Source organism: Perissodus microlepis, chromosome 20 (assembly GCF_051167445.1).
Source record: "Perissodus microlepis isolate ML-2025 ecotype Zambia chromosome 20, ASM5116744v1, whole genome shotgun sequence".
NCBI classification, from domain to species: Eukaryota; Metazoa; Chordata; class Actinopteri; order Cichliformes; family Cichlidae; genus Perissodus; species Perissodus microlepis.
This window is the reverse complement of record NC_140480.1, coordinates 21,767,323-21,792,845: the sequence shown is the minus strand read 5'-3', so window position 1 is coordinate 21,792,845 and position 25,523 is coordinate 21,767,323. Positions and strand designations below refer to the sequence as shown.

At 40.3% G+C, this 25,523-nt stretch overlaps 1 protein-coding gene across 2 annotated transcripts in view; it reads left to right on the top strand.

Moving 5' to 3' along the window:
• The first annotated feature begins 1,214 nt into the window (after positions 1-1,214).
• Positions 1,215-25,523, top strand: part of slc2a4rg (SLC2A4 regulator) — a 39,313-nt gene continuing 15,004 nt past the window's right edge. The window contains exons 1-4 of one of the 2 annotated variants that reach the window (XM_084916782.1): positions 1,215-1,723; positions 3,353-3,588; positions 22,344-22,444; positions 24,519-24,757. In XM_084916782.1, the coding sequence (XP_084772908.1) occupies positions 1,454-1,723; positions 3,353-3,588; positions 22,344-22,444; positions 24,519-24,757 (846 nt within the window). In that variant the 5' untranslated portion in view covers positions 1,215-1,453. The remainder of the gene's footprint in view (positions 1,724-3,352; positions 3,589-22,343; positions 22,445-24,518; positions 24,758-25,523) is intronic. The other variant, XM_084916781.1, reaches the window with a different exon arrangement.

Genomic DNA, 25,523 nt, shown 5'->3' with positions numbered 1-25,523 from the left:
TACAGTATACATTTGTTGAAAAAAAAAGAGATGGTTGTCACAGACACATTGTACTTTGTGGATGCAAAATCTTTCATGCTTTCCATGCAGATACAGACCCTGTTTCTTAATTGTCTTCTTATATAAATATGGGCCAATACTGCTGTGACAGCTGTAGCCAATGTTGTATGTTCCTAAAGCACAGGTTTTAGTTTCAAAATAATTCATATATTAAAATATAGTGTGACAGTGCAGATACTGTATGCAGAAGATTGTAATGTTTTATATTAACCTTCATAAAATATTAAAGTGAGTTTTTACTTTTCTAATAAAGTGGCACATCAGAAAGTGTTTGTTTTGCCTGTAGTTTCATTGCTTTGTGACAGCTTTCAAACTACACCTGGTTCCTGCTCTGCAGCGGCCTCTCATTTGAAAGTGCAGCTTACAAGAAAATGCTTTTTTGTGTGAGAAATTAAGCAATACAGCAGGAACAGCTGGGAGGTGTACTGTATCGTTCAATAACAGGAGCTATGCTAAATGAAGAAAGGTTGCTGAAATCTTTTTTTTCTTTCCGACCACACTCAAAAGGCATTTTATAAAAAGGAAGCAGACACATGGACGACATATAAAAATAGAGGAATCGGTGAAATATGACCTGAAACCTCTCGTGCAATGCAGTGCAAGTCAAGCTTACGCAGATTTGAATTAATCACCATAAATCTGTACCTTGCTTCTGCAAATGACCTTATTTACTGCAGTGAGTTGCAGTGTTTCATGCTACTGTGTCCGGACGGTGTTAGTTTTCCAAAATGCTAACTTTTGAATTAGCATACATTTCCCCAACAGGCCCTGTCACTTATAAGGAGAAAGCAGTGTATGCATTTTTTCTATAATAACTCGCCTACAATGAGAAGTTCAGGTGTAATAGTTTGCAACTCGCTAAAGTGCCATTTGAATTGCAAAATTATAAATGCGCAGTTAGCCGATGAGGCCTGCACGCTGTTTTTCCTGTACTCTCTCGACCGCGCCTCCCTCGCAGACCGGCTCAACGTCGACAGACACCGGCCGGTAAACTGAGAACACGCCCCTCTCTCTCTCTTCCACCCACAGTACTTGGCTTCGAAAAAAACTGTTATTGACAGAGTGAAACTAGCCAATCACCTGCAGCTTTGCGGTGGACGCGTGCCAGAATGTAATGTTTATATATGCAGAGCACCAATAGGAGTGGAGCAGAGGGGGCGTGGCAGCCGTTTGGAGGAAAGAGGCAAAACAATCTTTTATCCTCCTGACCGGGCGGCTTTTTGGGGCAGCGGCGGCGGTGGCGGAAAACTTTACATGTAGGCTAGAATATAAGTAAAGACACAGACAGTTCCCATCAACTTGCGACAATCCTAATAAATGTATCTGACTCCAGCAATTTGCACTAAAATTTCTAGAAAGCTGGTTTTCTTTCTCCTGCTCGCCTTGTCTGAATATGGAGTCCAAATATATTGTGGAGAAGTCGTCGGTTGGGACAGGAGCTGGCGGTGCGGACTTTAACTGTCGGACCGGCCGCTCGGTGCTCCGCGACACCCGGGTCCCCTCGGTGGAAAAAACCGGTTCCATGTCGGCGTACACAAACGGGGCCGTGCCGTACAAAAACGTAATGGACGGCGGCTCGGCGGCGGAGATTAAAAGCGAGAGGACCCCTCTAAAAGGGAACGGGCTGTCTCTGGGTGGTCGGCTGTTGCACGACGTGGAAAAAGTAAGTGCAGTTGAGATGTTTTACGCGTGTGCGCACGACTCCATTAGCCGGTAAAGTCCCTTCATATACCCGAGTTACCGCTCAAGATAATATCGCCCACGTAATGTTAGCATGTCTGCAAGCTGTGTGACTTTAAAGTTTTGACATTTTACGCCATTTTCATGTGCTGTTATTACGTTTTAACGGTTGCGACTGTGAGGCTTATACGTCACTACTGTGTCGTTATTTTTAAATAACTTTTAAGCGCCGTTATTTCAATTCCTGCCCGTACCTATCATTATTAACTCCATCGTACTGTAACCGCTTTTAATGGCGGCTCACTCTTTGCAAAGTTTACAGAAAAGGGGGCAGGGACGTCAAACTACAAGCCCAACCCCCCTCCCCCATAACTTAAGGGTGAAGCTACAGTTTGGGCTTCCTGGCGACATGGGAAGGCCCGACTCTAACTACACATACGCCACGGACTTAACAGTAAAGACACGTGATATATTGTTGTTGTTGTTGTTGTTGTTTGCATCGGCCTTGTACTTGCATTGTGTGTGCCTGTATTTAATTTGTGAGCCTTTATGCAGACAGCAAATAAATCTCATAATAAATATGCCAGTTACTCACGATATTAAAACCACGACATCAAATTATCAAAATAATCTCCTCACAATGTAACACTGCTGGGAAATACTGGGTCCTGCCATTCATATGAATGCGGCTCTGACACTTGTTGCCGGCTGGAGCATTTTTGCAGACCAAGCACACCCCGTAACAGCATGGGCCCTCCCCGACTGCAGCAGCCTCTCTTTAGCAGGATAGTGCACCCTGCTACCAAATTCCCAAGATCGCAATCTGATTGTCCCAGCAGAACAAGCCAGAGCCACAGGAGCCCCACCCCACAACCCACAAAACCCAATGGATACTCTGCATCCCAGTGGCAGACACCATAGGACAATCCCAGAGGTCTGGTGTCCGTGGCCATGCCCTTATTTCTGTCACCTCAGATTTAAAAACTTTTTTAAATCTGAAAAAAGCACGTGAAAAGCAGTTCTGGACTGCCAAAGTATATTTGTAACATTTTATAAAGTTAGTGGTTAATCAGTTATATATAACACAATGAGGCATATAGTTACTTTTACACTGTACATGCTAGTTATTTTCATATATTATCATGTAATATTCAATAGAGTTTCCATTTGCATCGCAGAATACACAAAACTGGACATTGGACCTGGCAGTTATGTGTATTTAGCATATTTACACAGCTACTTTTCTAGATTTGTGTTGTTTTGTAATTTAGGTGGCAGGAACAGAAATGATAACCATATTCTAACCCAGGATTGCTTCTGTTCTGGTTGGTTCAGCAGCGTTCATGTCCAGTGGAGAGGACAATAACCTTGGGTTTATTAAGTGAGAGGAAGGAAAAATTAAAGAAGTTGCTATTTAAGGCAAACGGTTACACTAAAAAACACCATACCCTGGCTTGTACCCATATATATATATATAAAATCAGAGAAAAACAGTAATCTTATGCTCAGTTAAATAAGAACTTAATGGTATTACTAGACTTAATGTTTTTAATCGAGGCCTGATTGTAACAGAGATAAACTCACTGTAATTTTTTCTTGCTGCATTTTCTAGAATGGCCTGTTGGACCAAAAAGACACAGGTTCCACGGGGATCCTGAAAAGGGCAAGCCCCACTCACTGCCTGGGTGTAAACGGGCAGTTGCCAGGTGGCTTTATGCATTTGGACATCAGAAACCCTGGGAAGCAGCCAGAGCCGACCAGCAACTTCAGAGTAGCGCAAGGGCAGATCCTACCACAGACAGAGAGATATTCCCTCTCATCATCCCACATCCCTGTCCCCAGAAACAGGTATGGAGAGGCTGATGTCATCTATAGTCATGGACACTTGGTGAATCTTTGGTTTTCTTTTCTCTAGTGTTCCTTGTTGCATGAAAGAGAACTTCAAGAAATATAGTTATCTGATGTGTTTCCTACTTTTATCTTTGCATTCATTCACAAGCTTGGGCATATGTGAATAGATTGTAGCTATAGATTTATGCAGCACATTGTAAACAATCAAACCAGATTTTGTGCTCTTACCTCTATTAAGCCCCCATCCCACTACTAGTTTGGCACTGAATGTGTGGTGATAAAAGTGTTGCAGGCAGTTTTCATGCACAGCTCTGGACTTCTGTTCCTTGCCAATGCTTCGATATCTGGCTAAAACTGTACAGTGGTTTGGGCATGAATGGTGTGGGGGCGTGCTGGTTAACTGACTGCATGTTTGGTATTTCATCCAGAATGGTTTCGAAACTCGTCTTAAAAGAGCCAAAGCTTTATGAGGGCCAGGATTGCTCAAGCGCTTGACCAAGTGAAAAGGAGACTGCATGAAATAGTCACAGTGCATTTCGCTGATAACTCCATTATCTAGATTTCGGAAAGTTTTTTTTTACTACTCACATGTCTAAATGTATTGATTGCACCTAAGCTCAATGCCATCTTTGTTGACCCTCTCTTGACGGGCTAGTGGATATATCAGCGTGATGTGTTCACTGTATGTCAGGCAGTAAAATGCACCTTTGCTGTGTGTGCGAGTGAGTGTATTTTATTAGATGTTTCATGTGTATTGCAGTTTGCTTTTCCTCCAGTTGTTTCACACTATTTTCACACAGAGATACATGAGTATTCCTGCCCAGAGCCTTCTGTGATTGGTCTTCGTTAAACATACATGCAGAACGTGCACCCTGGGACAAGCCTACTGCACTAAAGTGATTATGTAACAGTTAAAGCGGACTGGGAGAGGCTGTAGGTGGTGCCTAAGAGCATTTTCCTTCTTTTGATACAACTGCTGGGGTTACTGTCCGTGTCCAAAAACTGTTTGCCTGTCAGACTGCACTTTCACACTGAAATACCTGTTAGCTGTATAAAAACTGAGCACCTTCTTGTTGAATATGTTTATATGCAAATGTCACAGTTCTTTAAGAGGTTCTGTATGATAATTTCTGCAAATGTAATAACATTCATCGGTACAAATAGTAAGCAGGCACCGTTTTTGTATGGGTCTGGGGGTTTGCACAGTGCACGTTTACTGTTTTCCGTCCTTCTCTCATCGTCACATGAATTTCACGTGCTGCTGGTCATGTATGATGTGAGGGAGTGTCTCCTGGGAGCATGCAAGACTGAGCGTGCGTTAAAAACCAGGGTGATTGTGTTACACAAAGACAAAATGGCTCTTTTTTTTCTTTTCTTCTTCTTCTTCTTCTTCTTCTTTTTTTTTTACTGATCTGTTCAGTTTAGAAACATTTATGTTTCTTTTCATCTCCACAAGGCACAAGAACACAGTCTGGGTTGACACTATGCAGTGGCTAAAAGAGGTTGCATAACATTATATAACTGCGCAGTGATATTAGTCAGGCCTCTTTGTTGCTCCATTGACCTTTCGGAGTAACTTCTAGTCTCTACTCTGCTCCAACTGGTTTTGCTGGTGATAAAATCTCCTTTCTCTCTCTCCATGAAATTGTTTACCTAGTCATTATTCATATTTGGATTTAAACTAGGTCTGTGATTGATTCATTAGTTGTTTGCTCTATAAAACATAAGAAAGTATTGAAACTTGAACTTCCAGCTCTCAAGATAATATTGGTAATATGAGATTATCAATATTTTATTGTTTGGTAGCTGATACATCTATCTCTACGTAAAATGAATTTTGTACTGATTCTAGTAGGAGAGCTCATAATGCTTGTTTGATTTTCTTGGCTCATCTCAGCTCTCTCTGTTACCCAGATGTGCATGCATGTGGTATTCATCACAAATTATAAGAGCACTTTAAAAGGGAACTCTTATTGCCACACAAACCCACTCACAGTAATTTGGTTTTGACAAATCTGGCTTTGACCTTCACAAAGTAACAGCACTGCGCTGCAGTGTAAGGTACCTGTTTTTTCTGCTAGTGTTGGCCACAGTTGGAAAGTGGTAGTTGTCTATGTGGGTGTAACCCCCAGTGCATTTGTAGCACTCTTTGCCTTGCGTTAGATTATGTCAACAAAGCCATTTATTTTCATTGGTTCTCCACCGACTTGGGTAATACCTTCAGTGTGGGACAGGATTAACTGTGTTTAAAAAGAACTTACTTTAAAGATGTCACTCAGTCCTCTGTGTGTTTTATATTAACTGCTTTGTCAGTTGCATATTGTTTCTTCAATACGACTTGATACTTTTACACCTTGTCTTGTTATTTTGCAAATGCCGCAAAGTAGGTCACTATTCCTTAGACAAGCCTGGACAAAGATCTTGCAGGAAGGAAGAGGAAGAATCAGCACATTTACTTGGGCACAAATGGTTATGGTCATCTAAACATAGTCAAACTGCAGCACATTTTTAAACATTCCCACCTGTCTTGTCAGCTGCGGTCTTAGTGTGTGTGTCTCCTTTTAACTCTCTTTTTTATGTTCTCTCTGCGAAGTCTCCCTTTCACCCACATCCTAAGTAGACCACGTCAACCTGTCAGTAGTCATCAGTGTGAGATCTAGTACCCTGATAACAGAACAAAGACCAGTTTGAATGAACATTAAAAGAGCTCTAAGAAGTGAAGGGGGCGGGGCTGTTTTGTTGCGATGTGAAAAGCTTTTCTCTTATCTGTCCTTGGTCAGGTACACCGTTACCACAGTAGGGTAACATGAATGGAAAACATAGAATCAGCATAAACAAGACACCAGGAGGGAAAAACACAGGTCTGTTTTTAACATAATTACTGACCGGCCTCTGACTCAGTCTGTATAAGAATCACCAGCAGGTTTTAGGTCTGGCGAGCAGGCAGAATGTAGTTCATCACCTCTCAATCCCCCTTCATCCACCTCATTACCAATACACTTCTCCCAAAGGAGACATTACTGGTGATTGTTGAAGGTCAGAGGAACATCTAACCCACCCCCACTGTAGTGTGGAGGTGTCTAACCCACATTCAGGGTGCTGACATTTCGTCCTGATTGAGGGAGATATAGTTGCATAGTTGCCTTGAAATGACACTTTAGGGTTTCCAGATTAGAGATTAAAAAAAATTAATGTCAGTGTTAAAGTGAGGAAAGTGACGACCGTTATCAGTATTATTGCAGTGCTGTTAAAACACATAAAAAACACACATTACACATGCAGCAACAGGACAACATGTAGTGTTGGTTACAAAGATAGCTTCAGTTTATATTGCTGGCAATGTGCTAGCAGGTCAGACTGGCAAACTGTCATATTTCCCATTTTTGAGCGAGCTGAAAAGTAACTTTGATTCTTTTTAAATAGTGGGAAGTACTTGTGAAGGGATTTCCTTCCTGTCTTTTGCAGACAGGGTGACAATTTTTAATCACATCTTTCTCAGCACTATGCTGAAAAACGAAATACGACCACACTTAAAAGTCAGTCCTACTATCAAAAAGCTAAATAAATATCTGCCCTGTCTTCTGTCAAACAAACTCGCTGTGCCGGTTCAGCTGCATCTGTTGCTAAATTTGGTTAATGCTGAACAGTACTGTTGTTATTTTTCAAAATATGGCAATCAAACATGATTTCATTTATAATTAAGACTTTAAATGGTAATTGTGTGTTAAAAATGTTTGTTTTTTTCATAAAATCAATGTCTGAAAAATCCCTTCTGAATTAGAAGGTACATTTTCATCCTTGCTTGTAGCCTCCTTTCTTCCCTCCAGAGTACAAGAGGTTAAACCTCTTGCACTGACAGGCAGGGGTTAAAGGTCATCTTCAATGAATGGAGTCATGCAAGCGGGGAGGGTCAGATCAGGACGCAAGCAGGCATCTGGAATGTCTGCTAGGTCAGCCTCAGGATCTGGGTTATGAGCTACATAGGTGATTTATAACCCCAGAGGATTGTAGCAGACAGCTTATCATCTAACTATGCAGCTTTACTGTCTACTGACTTGGAGGGGCACGGAGGAATGAGGATCTACTATCAAAGTAAAAAGTTTTCAGGGTGCACCTTTGTGGCTGTCTCTGAATCACTCCTTCTTTAATACTAATAAAGGTCTCTGGAAGAAGCGCAGACTAATGGGGGGAATCTGCACCGTGTGTGTATGTGTACAGAGCTCTAATGAGACATTAATCATCTCCTGATATGCGGTGAAGAAGAGAGGCAAAATTTCATTTCAGTTTCATAAGTGAGGAGGAGCGTAGGAGGCATGCAGGAATGTTTTCTGCAAACAGCGCTCTGTTGTAAAAACACTGCTCTCTATATTATGTGTCGGATACATGTTCAGTTAAAAGGCCTGGATTGCTTTTTCGTGTTCGCTAGTGTATATGTCAGTTTTTATAGTGTACATCCGTCCTCGGGCAAGATGCCTTAAGGACAGGGAAAGAAATACTTATCACGAGGGAAGGAAACTCTCATTGCGCAGCTCTGGCAAGGCTGCAGAAAATGCTTTATCGCTTGCTCACACACACTAATAGATGCTTACATAACGCCTCCTGTTCTGCCTCAGCAGCGTTTAAAGATTCCAAAGTCAACTATCTCTCCTTCTCCTCAGTCAGTCTCTCTGTCCTTCTGCCCAATTCTTTATACCAACCACCAGCTGTGCAATCCCCTCCTACCCACCGACAACTGCCACCTTTCTCTTTCCTGTGTGTCATTATATCCTTCCCTTAACTTTGCTTTATCTAAACAACTGTTATCATTCCCTCGATATCCTTCCCTCTTGAGTCATTAACATTCTCTGTTGCAGTGTTGGGAAGGTTACTTTTGAAGTTTTACAGATTATTTATCATTCTGTTATTTTTTTTCAGAGATAAATCCCTTTTATGTTAGTGTTTATTCCAGCTTTATTAAGACATCTTCAATTTTTTGCCATACAAGCATAAGGTTTGTCACAACTGTTATTGTTCCTATCAACTCTTAGTCAGGTGCAGCCATACTTTCGATCATTTAGATCTCTGCATCGTAATGTCTATGTGGCCCACACTACTTGCACATAGACTCCCACCAGTTCAAATCAACAGAGAGGAGTGTAAAGCAAAAACAAATCATCTGCAGGCTGGAGAGAGGTAGTTTCTGCTGGAAAAAACAAAAAATGCTTTACTCTGTACAGTAATGTCAGAGGCCTTTCCTTATTTTGGTTGGAATTTGAAGCTCTGAAAGACATTCTTGTCCCAAGACATGGCCACCTGCCTTGACGTGGTCAGCTGGTTACTCGCATGACAGACTCGGGTTGGTTCAAGTAATGCATTTTGACATGTGGGCGGAATCAGAAACAAAATACAAAAAAATGTATTATCATTGTGGAATAAGTGGACACTGCATCAATGTAGAGACAGGTTCTTGAATGCTTTCTTGCACTGATGTTTGTCCCAGGCCTTTGCTCATCCGCGTGATTTGCAAAAGGGCCAATAGAAAATGCAACAAGAAAAGAATAACTTTTGTATTCTCACAGAAGCGTTGCATGGGACATAATGTATTTGGATGCAACCCAATATTTTTATTTGTAACTAATTTATTTACTTGTTTTCCCCCGTAATTGCACCAGATTACAATTACTGGTATGTGCCCATACTGCAGCACTGTTTGGTCTACATTTGCTGTTGGCTGTGAAAGAAAATGATAAGAGTGCTCTTCTAAGTTGTTATTAGTGTCTAAATGTAAAAAAAAATAAAATAAAATATGATTTTAGCCCATTGTTTTGTTGTTATTCGGCAGCATCATGGGATTATAATGTATCCATCAGCTTATATGGACAATTGGATCCTTTTGTAATGTGCTGTAGATTGATAAAGTTTTTTTTATCATGTTGCTAGGTGGTTGCCAGACAACCTGATGCCATAATATATCATAAATAATTGGAGATTTCCAAGAAAAGTTTGGTGTTATTATAGGTAAATAAAAATGAGGTTATAGGTGTGATTTCTAGGCAACATGATGATTACGTAATATCTGACATAGATAACAACCCCCAGGGATGTAAGATGCACTTGGTCTCGCAACTCCTGATGGCGTAGGAGGAATTAACAGATAAAGAAACAAACACAAGACAGTCAGAGAGATCAAATCAAGTCAAACGCTCATTTGTTTTCTCTCTTTGTGCAGTTTGTTTTTGTAGATGTGAATACACAGTCGGATATGGACCAAAACAGTTTTACTAAAATTCGTTGGACAAGGTGGTCTCAGCCTGCTTTCAAACAGGCTCCAGAGAGGTTTGTTTATGATCCGACCTCAATCTGACTCAGTATATGCTGCAAGTTTTTTGAGCTAGCAGAGCACTATTGATTGTGTATCGTACAAAACCTGCACAATATTACCAGGTAAATACGAATGTTAAGAGTAAATTCTTCATGTTATCCACTTGTTCAGACCACAGCACCTTCCTCTCGTATTTACTTTGGTTGCTCCCTCCTCTCACATATCTGGCCAGTAAGCGTACCAAACATTCTCACATGGTTTGTAGTGCCACATTTTGGATCGCTTGCAGTTCGTTTGGAGTTTTCTCTCTGTGAAAAGAAGAGTTTACCAACTCCTGAGCTGATTCTCCCCCAGAGAAAATGATCTATAAGTGTGAAAACACCCATAATAACGTAATTGGTAAATGGACTGGTTCTTATGTAGCAGTTTTCTACTCTACCTGACCTACACTACCAAAACTCTTTACACAACCTGCCTCATTTACCCATTCATACAAGCACTTTTTTCTGTGCTTTTTCCATTTAAGTGGTTTCTATCTAACGTTCACACACATTTATTCTCTGATGGATGCGTCTGAGAGCAACTTGGAGCTAGTATCTTTCCCAAGGATATTTGGCATGCAGACCAGGGATCAAACCACCAACCATAAGGTGTGGAAACGATGGCACACTCATCACTGGAATTTTCACATTGTTTTTGTTGGCATTGCAGTTGCAGATGTGCAGACTCAAAAGCCAAGGAGTGATTTTGGGTAGAAAATGTGTTTACTGGTGTGCAAGGTTAAAAGTTTTTTTGTTTTTTTCCTCCAAAGCATATAGTCTGACAGTATTACACATTTAAATTGTAAAAATCCAATGGCAAAGCTAAATATGCCAATTTTACTGCTCCTTCCTGTGAAAGATAGATTGGCACAACACAGCAGGAAAATGAAAATGTTCTGAGTATGCTGCGTAATGCTTCGGTGCATTTGCAAATGGCATCCAAAACCAGCTCCAGGATGGCTGACAGCAAGCCACATTCATGGGTTTTCCTTTCCCTTGTTTCAAATCACAACACTTATAAATACACACACAACTCTATCGAAGTCATCTCGTTCTGCTGACAACAAGGAGTGAAATTCAGACAGTACTGCAAACTTAAAAGTTTGATGGACTCTTACTACGTACTTTGCCCTGTGCAGAGGGGGGTGTCTTATATTTGTTTAAATTACTGATAATGTTTTTTGGGTTTGGTGATGTCACTGCTGATAACAGTTTTTAGGAAATAAAAATAATTGTAAAAAATCCATATGTTGGCTGATATTCTTTGTGGTACTTTGGTATTAGCACCCCCCTTTTTCCTTGGCAGGATGCTTATTTAACATTTCTTTATCTGTTTAACTAAAATGGTGTGTCCTTGTGATGCTTTTTCTTGATAGCTTTTGGCCATTACTGAACTTAGAGCAGAAATTTCTACACATAATGTCAGAAAATTTTCCTCTTCTTTTTTCCTGTCTCTTCGTTGTTACACTGTGGCTATCTGCATCTCAGTTTGGTAGTATGCAGGACATGGGAAAAGCTTATTTCGGGCAGTGTCCTGAAAAACGTCAGGTGAACGTGATCTCACTTGTAGTAAACGACTTTGACAGCCCCGTCTTTTGGTTTAGTCAAAAATTCAGTTGTACTGGGCTACTGGCATTTCAGTCGTTTTTGTGTTGGCACTGACTTCTCAAAGTGCCAGGAACTGCAATTCAATACATCAAAATGGGAAGAAAATACCTGGAAGCACTACATAGACTGTAAGTCTTCTCTTCAAAATAATTTTCAAAGATTAGGGCTTAGATAAACAGATTATAAAAGCTACCACACCCAGACTCCAAAAAAACCAGTGGGCCCAAATCCTCACAAGCTTCTAGAAACCCCCTACGCTTTGTGTGTATCCTTAAGTGTGTGTAGACATGTGCATCCTGAACAAAAGAACTACAGTATACGGGCTTTGATAATCACACACAATCGCTTTCATTCTGTAGCCACAGTGAGGTAGTCAGGTTTCATTTAGCACTGATCTGCCAGTAAGGCTGTTGTCCTCTCACCTCCTGGTTATTTCTTCATGCGTCACACTGTTTGCTCTCCCCTGCTAAGCTATTCGGCAGTATTTACACATAAGTCAGTTATATGCACAAAGTCAAATTATAGATGACTCCACGATTTAGCCACATGATACACAGATGTTTCCATATTATTGTTTGATAAATGTATGTGTCTGGGTTGTGTGTAACAGAGAAATAGAAGGGAAAAGAAGTGGAGCTCCTTTTGCTTTATGTGCATATTGTTTGCTTTTTCACCTGTTAACTTGGGATCTGTGCTCTCCACTTGACTGGATTGATTTTTTTTTCCACACACCCTTTTTTTTGTCTTTGTGCTAGCTAAATCTTATCAGTCCTATTGAAGAGAAAGCACTTCACACAGCCCATATTTCCAAGTTTTGTTTGTTTGTTTTATAACTACAATAGTATTCTGCTTTACTTGAATTTAATTTTAGTTGCTATTAATAACACATGAAGAGGGTTATAAGCATTTATTTATTTATTTATTTTTTAGCTGAGTACTCTCAGGAACACACTGACTGGACTCCTGAGTTCTGCCAAGATAATGTGGAGATTTCCGGCCTGTGGAGATGCAGAAAGTAACCCCTCTTAATCTTAGTGGCTTCCAGCACCAACATGCCACTGCACAAAGCAGTGAGTGTGTGAAGCTGTTCAGTGAGGTGTAAAGTACAGCACCGATCACTTCCTGACTAACCTGTAGAACATCATAGCTGTTCCAAAGCACAGAAATACTGAGAGATTTTCATATTCCTGTTAGTCTTTCTTTTCAGATTTATTGGATTTTCAACTCTGGCTTTTATCTGAAACTGAACTCTTTTTTTCTTGTTTTTTGGTTCATATATGATAGATTCAATGGTGAAGTCTCTCCAAGCTATCTTGCTTGCAACCTCTTTAGAGGACAAGGCTGGGCTGATCACAAGTCTCTTGTCTAACACCTTTTGCTTTGGTCTGTCCGAATTGCCGTGACCTGGCTTGGGCCAAGATTCAAAACAATGATCAATATGTTTCACACTGTATTTTTTCACCACAGTTGGCCCATGAGTAAACGAGAGAGAGAGAAAAGAGAGGAAACCATATGCTTAGTTTTTATATAAAATTTACACCAAGGTTTCTATAGAACCTGAACATTTGTGTTTTATGCTTTTTGCTTGCTGTCAAGGAAGTGACATCCTCAAGAAGATACTAAAGTAATTGTATAGTAAAATTACCAAAAAGAAAAAATAAATAATATGCATGGAAATATAAAAATAAAAAATAAAAGCATTATGTGCAGGAAGTTGTAATGTGTAGGAGTAAAGATTAAAGTAAAGATTTTTACACATTTATAAGGTAAAAATAAAAGCCAAAAGTTAAAGTTGTCATGGAATTGTAGATGTTAAAATTTTTATGCCTTGAAGCCTGCTAATGTTTGTCATTAATGCACAATTCCCATATGTAGTTCTAGAAATTATGTGTGTGCATGTGTGTCCGAGTCTGAGACCCCAGAGACTTGGATGAAAAAGATCTGAATGTCTGACAGAAAGACATCTTGCTTGCACAAAGCATGACTTTCACTGGGCCAGAGCTCCATCGGGGCAAGTTCTCCCATCTGTTTGTTTGTCTGTGTGAGAGAACGAGTCTGTCCTAGTCTGACCAACCACTCGGCCTATCCTTATTGGAAAATGCATAACTCTCAGAGGGGAACCAGCATTTGCATTCAGCTGGTCATACTCCTCATCATATTACATCCAACATTCATTTTTCAGTGAGCTGCTAAATGTTTTAAAAAACAAAACAAAACAGAAAAAGCTAGGAGGTTGGACCAGCAGTGAGGTTTAATATTATTTCAATAATCTGTGACAGTTTCATCATCATCATCTAGTGTTTCCATGATGTGCTCTTATTGCTACCATTTATCTTATTAACTATTCCATTCCTGACGTGGCAGAGTGATAAAGGGACCATTTTCCTTACCTTATTCCCAATACTGTCATAAGGCCAGAATCTCCACAGGGAGGCTTAAATTACTAAAAGATATGGTTTATGGCATTTTCCTCTATATTAGTCACTATCCGGTACAGTTTGGCAGGATTGGTGAGGAGCTGAGAGTAGGATGATATTCAGTGAAGATCTGGGTTGAGTAAAAAAATAATAATTTTTTTTTTACATATAATACAAAAAAATATATAACAAAATGAGAGTCTGTTTTCATGCCATTTTTATAATTTAATCTATAGATAGTTATCCAATCCCTGTGCAAGTTTTTAAATGCATTTCTGCTAATGGTTCAAATACACATTGCACAAAAATTAGGATGATCATTATAGAATAGAATAGAATAGAATAGCCATTTACTGTAATTGTACATTTACCACGAAATTGTGGATTTTGTTGTACATTAAATCCACAGTTATTAGTGTTTTTTTGTGCATGCTTATCAGTCCACCACAAAACTGTGTCAAAGGTCGTCCTTACATGACAAACATAACTCCTAACACATCTTTGCTTTTACTGCTCAGTAAGCAAACAGGCTGTAGACAAACATTCAACTTAGAAGCCAGGTAATACTTTTGCTTTTAACTTCTTGCTTCACATTCATTTTTGTTTTTTGTTTTGTTTTTTTCAAATTTTTTGCTAGAGCGCTTCTACTGATGTGCTTCGTACAACCCCTATCTTTTTTTAGGGGTCAGTTTATTTTACTGGCTGGAGTCTTTGTCTGTCTGACGGTGCCCTGCAGATATTTGGCTTTATAGGAGTAAGTAGAGCAGAGTGGCTTTGCAACAGCTTTGGTTTGCCTTTGCAAAACACAGGAAACCAGGCAAGGGCCTGCTCTGGCTTGTGATGGCAGACGGACAAATCTCAGGAGTAAGCAAGTGTAGGAGTGAGAAGTGAAGAATTTAAAACAAAATAAAAGCATGACTTCTTCAGGAAGAGAACTTGACCGTTATTCAAAGCCTTTTCACCATTCCCACTAAGTAGCATTTCTAGTATTTACTTAGTTTTTTGCCAGTTAATGTGAGTACATTGAGTGACAGGGTGGTTTGACACATACATGTGATATGCACTGATGACTTCTTACTACATCAAATATAGATTCATATTTGTTTTGATAAGGAGTAGATGTTTTCAGGCAGAAAGGTCTTTTCTTGTTTACTTCCTAGAGGAAAATAAGGGCACAGGCCAGAAGTGAATACCCCACATTCCCCCTAGCAACAGCATTGTTATTGGAGGGAACTAAGTTGTTGTATATCATTAAATGACAGTGGGGAAGTTAAGGAAGGTACCTGAGAGACATTAACACTATTATAAAGATGTCTAAAAGTAAAACTACTGACTAATTGTAGTATTTATTACTTCGTAATAATATTACATGTATAAGCAATATACAGCTATAATACAGATTTGATGTCTTACGTGAGGTAGTAGTACCCTAAAGTGTGGCTATGGAAAAGTGACTGTGGATTTTTTTTTTGTATTCATTGACGAGGTGAGGTGAGGTTTAAATTCAACCCTTCTTCACTCTGCGTCTGGTTGCACTGGACTGTGTCAAGCTCGCACTGTAAATCTGATCAACTACAATTACCCCATGCACAGTTTATGAGCATGGTATGCAAGTCAGGCAGTGTGTCATGATCTACTTTGCCATCATCCTTTTAAGTGCTGTTGCTGAGTCAACATTTTCTCACTGAGGCATGTTCGTCACAAGCACCTGTGTGATCCTGAAATGGGATGTGCGGTTACTCGACACGAAATAACCATTATTCACTGAGGTTTGAATCAATGCGAGCTTGTAGTTCAGCTGAAATTTTGTAGATATCATCCGCTGTGTTGTGTAGTTTATGACATCTTGAGTGAATCGCCACCGCCACAGAGGGAATCATGCCTTTTTCTCAACGTCTAGCCGGTATTATTTTGCCAGAATAAAGCTATCTGTTGTTTGTGCTTCTCCCTAAGGGCACAGATTGCATTCTAGGATCAAGAGAGAGAAAGAGAGGGCTTTTTGTCCCACCACTGAATAACCATCACACTCACAACCCACTTTAAAGAGACACGGCTCCTGTCTGACAGCCTCTCTCTCTCCGGGGGTTCAAAGCTTGGAGACTTACGTAAGCGGCAACATGTGTATTGAATGGACAATAATGGCGGACTTAGGAATATACACACACATGCGCGGTTACATGCACAATGATGATCATACTTAATGCCTACCCACACTTCTATATTTATATACTTCATATATTTTTACATTGTATTCATTCAGTTCATACAGTGCATAGTACCTTTACATAGAAGTGTAAAGCAGGAAGCCTAGAAAGAGGCAGAGTGGACACTAACACCAGCTTGTGTTGGGTCAGGGATAGAGTGTGCTAATCATTACCATCTGCCTGCAGCAAAAATAGTGAGACAGAAAAAGATGAACAGAGGGCATTACGTAATACTGTGGAGTCAAGGCAAGATGATGAGGGGCAGAGAGAGTGTGGGATTGAGAGTAGTGGATGTGGGTGTGGAAGGGGCAGCTGTCCGAGCTGCACCCCAGGCAAGAGGAACATCAACAAAAGCCTGGTCTTTTCTAATAGCCTCTATTGTCTTAACGTTACCTCATTGTACAGAATATCCCAGTTAGATGACATTTTGCTGAATGTTCTTCATTTTTAGACAACAGTCCTCATTTTCTGAAGGCAGCATTTACAACCCTCTTAGTCTGAAATAGACTGAAATCAAAAAGAAAGAAAACACCTATTACAGCAAGGGAGGAAAAAAATATGTTAGCAACACACTTTGTGGCTGCCATCTATTTACCTGTCAGCCTCCTTCACAGAGTGTGTGCATGAGGATGACTAATGCAGGCGGAGATATTACCTTTATTTTTGGTGTGCATATCTCTTTACCCCATGTGCATTTGGATTTGTTTGTGTTCAGTAACGATACCTCATAAGAAAACAGGAAAAACGCCAGTCAGCATATGCTGAATGTGTAGGGTTAGGTTCCATGATGACTCAAACAGAGAGGTGCTTCAAAGTTTATTTTACTCATGTGATTGTGATGCCTTGTTTGCTGTCTTTCTAACTGCCAATCACACGCAAGCCTCTGCCACCTGCTTTGAATATGAGGAAGTCAGCACACATACAGTACATACAGGCACAAAAAAGCTATCTGATGCCTGTTTTGGGGATCATGTTGAACACATGATCACATTGGACAGATAAGTGCTATTAAAAACCTCCACCACTGGGGCTTAGGGGAAGATCAGAGATTATTGTTGGCAGTGTGTTGCTCCAGTGAAAACTGGACCCGTCATACTGAAGTGATACAACAAAATGATAAATATTACAAATACTGCCAAGTCCCTGTCACTCTGCCTTAGGACTGTTCGATATAACGATATATATCGGATGACGATATAAAAACGTCTAACGTTTCATTTTACGCTATCGTTTGTTTCGTGGTGTCGCAAAATAAACTGTTTACGGCAATATTTTTTCATCGTTTTGATGGTCACTGTAGTGGCTATATTAATTTCTTAAAATTCTCTCTTTCTCTTATATTTAATATAACCACACTATGGACGGACAAGCGCCTGTTTTTATGCGTTGTTGTTAGCAACAACGACGGTAACACCATCGCGTGTCCGCTTGTTTATGTTCCACATAAACCTTTCACAATAAAGCTCAAGATCCTGTTGAGACTTTTCAAAATAAACTGAATCACGTGAAAGAGCAGATTATTTACGGATGAGAAATAAAAAAGAGCCGTCAGGTGCTAAAAAATAAACCTTAGACTCAAACGTTAGAACAGGCTTTTCCCCACAGCACGCTGTGTAATAAATACTCACAAAGAAAACGGCGGCCGTTAGAACTTATGTCTAAAAATGTATAGTTTCATGCATCGGTTAAAACACTCGACTCCAGCTACATGACGCGCAGTTGGAAACACTTCTCGCAAGTCGAGCTGCCTGAGATTCACAGAATTTACAGAAAATGTTACATTTTTGTGATTTATATCGTTATCGGACGATAGAATTCTTATATCGGGATATGAGATTTTGGTCATATCGCACAGCCCTACTCTGCCTTCCTCTTTTTTTTTGAACTTCTAAAACTGGAGTCAAGTGAGGCACAGTTTCTTTCTTGGTAAACAAGATAGATACATCAATGTAGTCTCATTGACATGCAGGAGAAGCCCTAGATAAGAGGGGGATTGTTGGTAGTCAGTTTTTATAAAATGAGTATATTCTTTGGCAGACAGGTGAGATACATCGGTGGCATTACATGAAGAAGAAATAGCAGATAGAGAATCCTAAATAGAAATCTGTTTTAGCCCTCTAAAGAGCAAATCAACAGTTGAAGTGGGAAATACATGAGCCAATCATGGATAGGGACAGTAGAGGTTCACAGCAGTTTTAACTGTGTAATAGCAGCCATATCTAGTTGTTATCTTAGACATGAATTTATATTTACTGATCCACAACAGGAATTTGTATAGATTTGTACAGTACTCTAATGGGACACGTAGTTTTTATGTCAAAGTGAGAACCTAATATAAATCTTTTGGCCTTGTTCCAATTATTTGACAGAGGCTTCAAAATAACTGCCCAAAGGCATTACCAAGTAGTAAGACACTTCTAGAAGCACCTTGGATACACATGCAATTATCAGATTAGGTTGGGAAAAACTCAGATGAAAGGTGTACTTTAGAAAAGCCAATAAAGTATGACAAATCTTCAGCCATATACACAGTGTATCGCTTTTTCAGTCATGTGTTTTGTAGCTGTTGACCTGGATCTTAAGTGGGCTATCGTTCTATAAACCAGGCAGATCCTAGGGATTTTGACTGGAATGGTAACTAGAGCAGAGGTGATGTGTTAAATATAGTGGGGAGGCTCTGTCGTCTCCCCAACAACAGCACAGAGCCCACTATAGTACCGGCTGGTGGTGCCAAACAGAAACTCGGCAGTATCAGAGTCCTCAAGTGTCCCCTTAGGAAACTTGGAAAAACCCCATGTTTTCCACATCCAAGTAATAAAAAGTCAGCTGGAAAATCATCCCACGGAAACAGCCCACTCTTGCCTGGCTTATTGCAGTGCACATTAGGCGAAATGGTCATCTTTAAAACGTAACTGTTTTTGGCACACAATATACAAATATACACATCCTTGAACTCCCCCCCCCCTCCCCGCCCTTTCCATAATCACACCTTGTTGTTGCTGCCTGCTTCTTGGCTGGGCTTTAAGTGGCAGTCTCTTTCTCTCCCTCTCCCTGTATGTGCCTGGGCCTGGCTTGTTGATTTTTAGCTGGTTGTGTTGTGCTGCTGCCAGAGGGGAGTGTTTTTGGCCCAGCCAAGGCCAATACAAGTTGAGGAGGAAGGAAGGTAAGAGGTTGTGTGTGAGCAAGATTGAGTGAATGGTGTTGTTTCTGCATGTACTTAAGTGTGCCAAACGCTTCAACCAAACTAGATGCAAAACACACACACATGCAAGTACTGTAAAATAGAGTTAGAACTTCCCAACTGATGTATATTACCTGTCTCATAAAAGAGAGTTGTCAATGGCACTGCTTGTAAATTTAAGAGCTTCAATTGCAAATGATGTCATTATAGTTCAACAAATACCAGAGTTACCACATAGTATGTGCCTACACATGTTCATCTCCATATGTGGGAGGGTGGAGGGCTGCTATGTTTATCATGTCACTATTAAATTTACTGCATGCCATAAATGCACCACGGATAGACTCAATGGTTCGTGTAAACATCCTGGAAACCAAAACCCCACCCTTCTCCTCTCCCAAATACATATATATATATACCACACACAGACCAACTTTGTTGACAGCAATCTCTGTTCTCTCTTTGCCTCACTCTGGGCACTAAATAAAGACATCCCCAGTTTAACTTGCTCCAAAATAAAGCCTCTCATAAGAAGATGCAGACAGATTTACGGCACATCAATGCTGTTGCTCTTTCAGCTGTCATCCACTCTCACCATGTTTAAAGGCTCCTTAGTTATTTCACAGGCAGATGAGAAGTGAAAACAAGAGTAGCAGGCCGTGTCATTTAGTGTGCAATATCTGCTTTAGAGTGAGCGACGGACAGGGATGGTTATCTCTCTAATCTGGTTTTTATAAAATGTAAAATGTGACAGCTGTCTGCTTCTAAGTTGATGTAAACATTGATATCAAAGTCGGTGTGATATCAGATTAGCTCTGCTGCTGTCAGCAAGAATAGAAGTCAATCAACAAGTGCCCTTTTTAGAAAAGGTTTCTGAAGGAGGCCTTTACTGTTTTGTTTTTGTTTAATCAATGCACACTCACACACATTAAAAACTTGAACCAGATGCAATGAAACTGTGGTGGAGTTATCATTGCTTTTTCTGGTAAGGAGGAAGGAAAACACTCAATGTCAGGAAATCAGGGTGGGTTGTAGGGATGGGTATTATATTATCAATGTGTTCGAAAGGGGAATATCAAAGTTTGAATGAGGCCATACATCAACTACAGGGATTGTTGTCCTCCCAGTTTGTGTTTGTTTTTCCTAATCTCTCTTGCTAAGGCCACACACCAGAAAACAGACATGCATGACTGTCAGTGGTATGCTGTCAGAGTACTGCACTTTATGAAGGCCAAATGGAAGGTAACCAAGAGCCCTAACACAAATTTTATAGATGGATTTTATTAAACAAGAGATGGAGGTAAATCAGAAGTATGTCCCTGGTTGGCCCGAGTTATTGCTGAAAACAAGGCTAATGACTGCAATAGGACACAGCTAATCTTGTTATCTCTTTATCTCTTGTCCTGTGTGTGTGTGTGTGAGGGTGTGTGTGTGTGTGCGCGCGTGTGTGTGTGTGTGTGTTGTCCTGTGTGCTGCACACCCTACTTCTGACCATGGCTTCTATCTTGGCAGTATTTGAATATTATAGAGTATATCCTACCATTTTTCCAAATGTCTGCGTTGAATTCACAAACACACACAAGTTTTGGGATGCTGGAGAGTAAAACCAACAACTTTTGTGGGAGCACATTTGTGCTCAGACTGGCTGAAAGATTCCTCCGTATCGGGTACATTCCATTTTGATCTGTTTGCTTCCTATCCGACGCATTCTCATCAGCGTGGGAGCTTAGGCACTTTTTGAACTTTTTTTCTGCGTGTGTAAAATGTTTTAGAGACTTCTCATTTGAAAATGTGTTTGAATGTGTGCAGATACACGTAGACTTGCTGATTTTGAAGCGTACTTCTCTTGTTTGTTGATTCCAGCATGAAGTTTTTGTTTTGTGTGTGTGTGTGTGTGTGTGTGTGTGTGTGTGTGTGTGTGTGTGTGTGTGTGTGTGTGTACGCGCACCGAGAATTCAAGAGTGGATCTCTGCCAGGGCTTAGGGCTTGGCTGAGAAAATGCCTCAAACCAGTTTACTCTGGTTATGTAGTGAAGAAGTCTGGGGCGGGACTAGAGCTCTTAAAGCTGCAGACTCTATTCTCTATGAGAATATGAGTATGTGTCTACTGTGTATAGCACAGATCGGTAAATTTGGATTTATATTTATTTACATAGCTGATTGGTACGGACACTGGTATACCTTTTTCAGGATCTTACATGAGAATTGAAATCTGTTTATGTGTGTGCAAATGTGAACAACTGTGTGGGGATGAACGCTTGGCCTGGCCTCAAATAGTTTTCCCCACATTTTGCTTTCAAGGACAGTAGAAGTCTTAAATAGAACCAACAGGAATAATAAGTGTGTGTCTGAAGCAGATAAGCTTATTTGTCTTTGCGGGATCTTTTTTCTTTTTTCTTTTCTTTTTTTAACAAGAATGCCTTATGACAAAGCACACTGTTTAGGCTGTCTGTGCCTGTGTTTGTGAATGTTTTCTGGTGTCAGTTCAAGTGGGTAGTATGAATAAGATTTAAGATGAGGTTGGATTGCTTTGCATGGGGCGTTCTGAGAAGGAACTGAGCAAAAAGCATGGTTCTCCCCTCTAAGCGAGGTTGCACAAGCTGTGCAGAAACACACCACAAAACACTTTCACTCTAGAGCCTTTGTCCCCGTGTTTGTATATATGCACACAAGCACATATTTGAACACACACAATAGTAAGTTGTCTAAGATTTACTGTACATGAAATTACATATCTCTCTGTCTTCTGGCTGCTTGTTGGACTTGTTTACCTCCTAATGTAAATTTCTTCTAACATCACAGTTTGTATTTTGTGGCTATATAGAGAATTGAATGTTTCTCTGGGGACAAGGTTAAACTTTTTTTTCCTTAAATATTTTCCAATACTCTGAAAAACAGACAAACCTCTGTTTTATAGAGCATGGGGTTGGTTAGACAAGAGTACCCCTTAAAACTACACCAGATATGTTTCTCGTGCTCAGTGTGCATTTTTATTTTGCAGGAAGCCGTCAGGTCACGCCGATAAGGAGGTGATGGCTGCCACCGTCCTGACCTCACTGTCCACATCACCTTTGGTGCATTACCCTTCGTCTGCACCCACAGGTAACACCATTGGCTCGGCATCAGTTGCATTCATGCACCCATGCACATACTGCTCCTTGAGTGCAAGCTGCTTTGTCACACACTGACTCATCCACTGTGTTTAACAAAATCAAGGACATTCACTTTGTGTCGCTCGCTGGGGATGGTGCTCATCACAAATCACTTGATGTTAGTTTACCCTGACACAGGCTGAGCTGCTGACTCGTTGATGTGTTAACATGTATTTATCCCAGAGAAGGGTCACGCAGTGTTATTAGCACTTTATTCCATCATCTTTCCATGCATGTATGTTTACCCAAGCCCAGCACTTACTGCCAACTGTTTAGCCTTGACCATTTCACCACAGCTCCTTTTGCTGTTTCCAGTGTTGCTGTGGTTGCCATTACCATGCCAACCACCAGACGGTCAAAGTCCTGACAGCTTTTTAGCTCAGCGCTAAACCCGGGCTGCTGGTTTTTTGCTCTCAGGAAGAGCTTCTATAGCTTTTATCTCTAAAGGCTAGAAGCACCCTGTTGACACTGCTGCACCATTTCGGACATAATAGAAATAAACCAAGAACTGTAAGCTTTCATTTTAGAAATGATCTGTGATGCAGTCATTAGATCAGATCAGAGGATGCTGTGAGTTTATGATTGCAATGCTTGATGAAATGCTTATTTGACAAAATATTTTAGAAAGGGGGTGTTGCTTGATTACTCTGTGGTAAATCACAGTGGTGCTTTTATAAAAAGTATCCATGGTTGTATGGATCCCTGTTGAGATTGGATAGTTTTTTTTAATGCAACCTCCAAAACCTCTCCTTATATTTTTGTAACTTAAAAATTAAATTGTTTATTTATTTATTTGTTTAGCTCCTGGTGCATTTGGTTGTTAAAAAAAAAGTGACAGGTTTTTGTTTTTATGAGTTGAGGCAGGATTGGATATCCTATTTTTATTTTTATATTTTTTGTGTGAAAACACACAGTCCACTGAAGCCCCTTGATAATTCTGAAAAATAGTTTGATAACCCTTATCTCTTTATATTTATATGGGAAACAGTTATTGAATTGTAGAAGGTCTCTCCAAAATGTATGATATTAGTCCTTGCTCTGTGTTTTTCACTATAATTTGCCTGCTTAAAAGTCAGATAAAGCCATTGTGATAATCAAGTCTTAAAGCACTTTATAATTGATCAACAAATTAACAAATGTATTGAAAGGGTTTCTGGGCCTATACACTGGAAATTGTATAGTATTTGTTTTGGGAAGTAAAAGTTTGGACTCAATGGTTGAAGTTTCAGTATACAGTAGCTAAAAAATATGTGGTGTAGTAAAGAATCCATTGTTTTAGATATTATTTAATTTGTGGAAATAAGCTTCTAAGGTTTACAGATTAAGACATATGTTTTAATTTTTTTGTGACATTAGAATTGGGATTGTTTTGCAAGAGAGCCCCAATATTATGTTTCCAGTAATACAAATTTAAAATTGAGAGGTATTATCAAAGAGTTCTGATAACAGATCAAGTTAAAATTGGTTGTCCTGTTCAAGGCCATCTTCTCGTGCACCCCCTGGACTGTTGGTTGTTTTGTTTTTTTTGTTTTTTTGTAGGGCAGCTGTCCACTTAATTTGTGTCTGCGATGGCCACTGAATCTGGTCCAGTGTGCCAAAACTGCTGACCTTCAATTTCATTGTTATTTTTGGGGAATGGAGAAAGTTGCAGGAGCCAAATCTAATGAGGGGCCCATATGGTGAATGAAAATTGTTATGTTGTCTGGCCAAAAAAACTCAAAGTGCTCTGAGCTGGCACTCTGGTATGCAGCATGGTCAGAAGATGACGGGAAGTGATCTGAAAATACCAGCTGTGTTGGAAGCTCAAAGCTGTCTTCTCATCCATGAGATGGCCAGATTTAAATCAGCTAAGTTTGCTGTTTTTATGGACCTGTTCTCAGAACTTCTATTTTTTTCTCATACCTCACTGGTTCACATTTGGCTCTTAGTTCATGGTCAAATTTGTATGTCTTCAAACATAAAACATCCTCATTTCAGTCACGTCTTGCCAATAACAATAAGTTGTTGTGTTGTATAAACTACAGCCCCCGAGCCGGCCGGCAGAGCTTGGAAAGAGGTGCTGTCAGCTAGCTACAGCAGTTCGACCAGCGGCAACTGGAGCTGGGATGCCAGTGACCATTCAGTCCCCTCCACTCCGTCCCCACCACTTTTAAACGATACCAACAAGAGCTTCCCGCTCTCGTCCCAGGGTGATGATGGCAGTGAGGATGTCACAGAGAGCCCGCACTTCATGTTTGAAGACCCCATACCTCGGAAGCGAAAGGTAAAGATAAACGCTTACGTCCTGACTTTCTTTCTTAACTTGGGCAGTTTTGTGGCATCCAAGCGGCTTGAGGCTTGAGGCAGTGGTGTCACACCTCTGAAGCTTGGACTTTGTTTTGGTCTCAACAGTTTTTTTTCACCTCACTACACCTTAGTACACCTGATGATTACAGTTTGTGTTTAGATTTGGTGTAGGCTGCTGGGGGCTTCCCATAGTGCACTGAGCATTTCTCCTTCTTGACCTTTTTTTTTCACTCTGTGTTTATACACCACACTGCATTTCCACAGCATGTATTTTGTCCTGTCTCACTCCTCTCACCCCCAGCTGATTGCAGCAGATGGCTGCACTGAGGTTGGTTCTGCCAGAGGTTTCTTCCCATTAAAAGGGAGTTTTTCCTTCCTGCTGTTGCCAAGCGCTTGCTCTTAGTGGGTCGTCTGATTGCGGGAGTGTTTGCTGTATTATTGTAGGGTCTCTACCTCACAATATAAAGCCCCTTGAAGTGACTGTTGTCAACTTGATAAAGTTTCATAGAGAAGTTTAAAAGAGGAAAAAGCAGATTCAATTTTAGTTTTGAATAGGAAATAATCAGTGGTTCATCCACCCATCTGTCCATCTATTTTCTTAACCACTTGTCCAACTTAGGGTCTCAGGGGCCAGGAGGCTATCCCAGCTGTTATAGGGTAAGAGCATTTAACACATGTCTAGGCTAAATATATAGAGTACATCCTGAAGATAGTAAATCAAGCTGAGCTTGTATACAAACAGC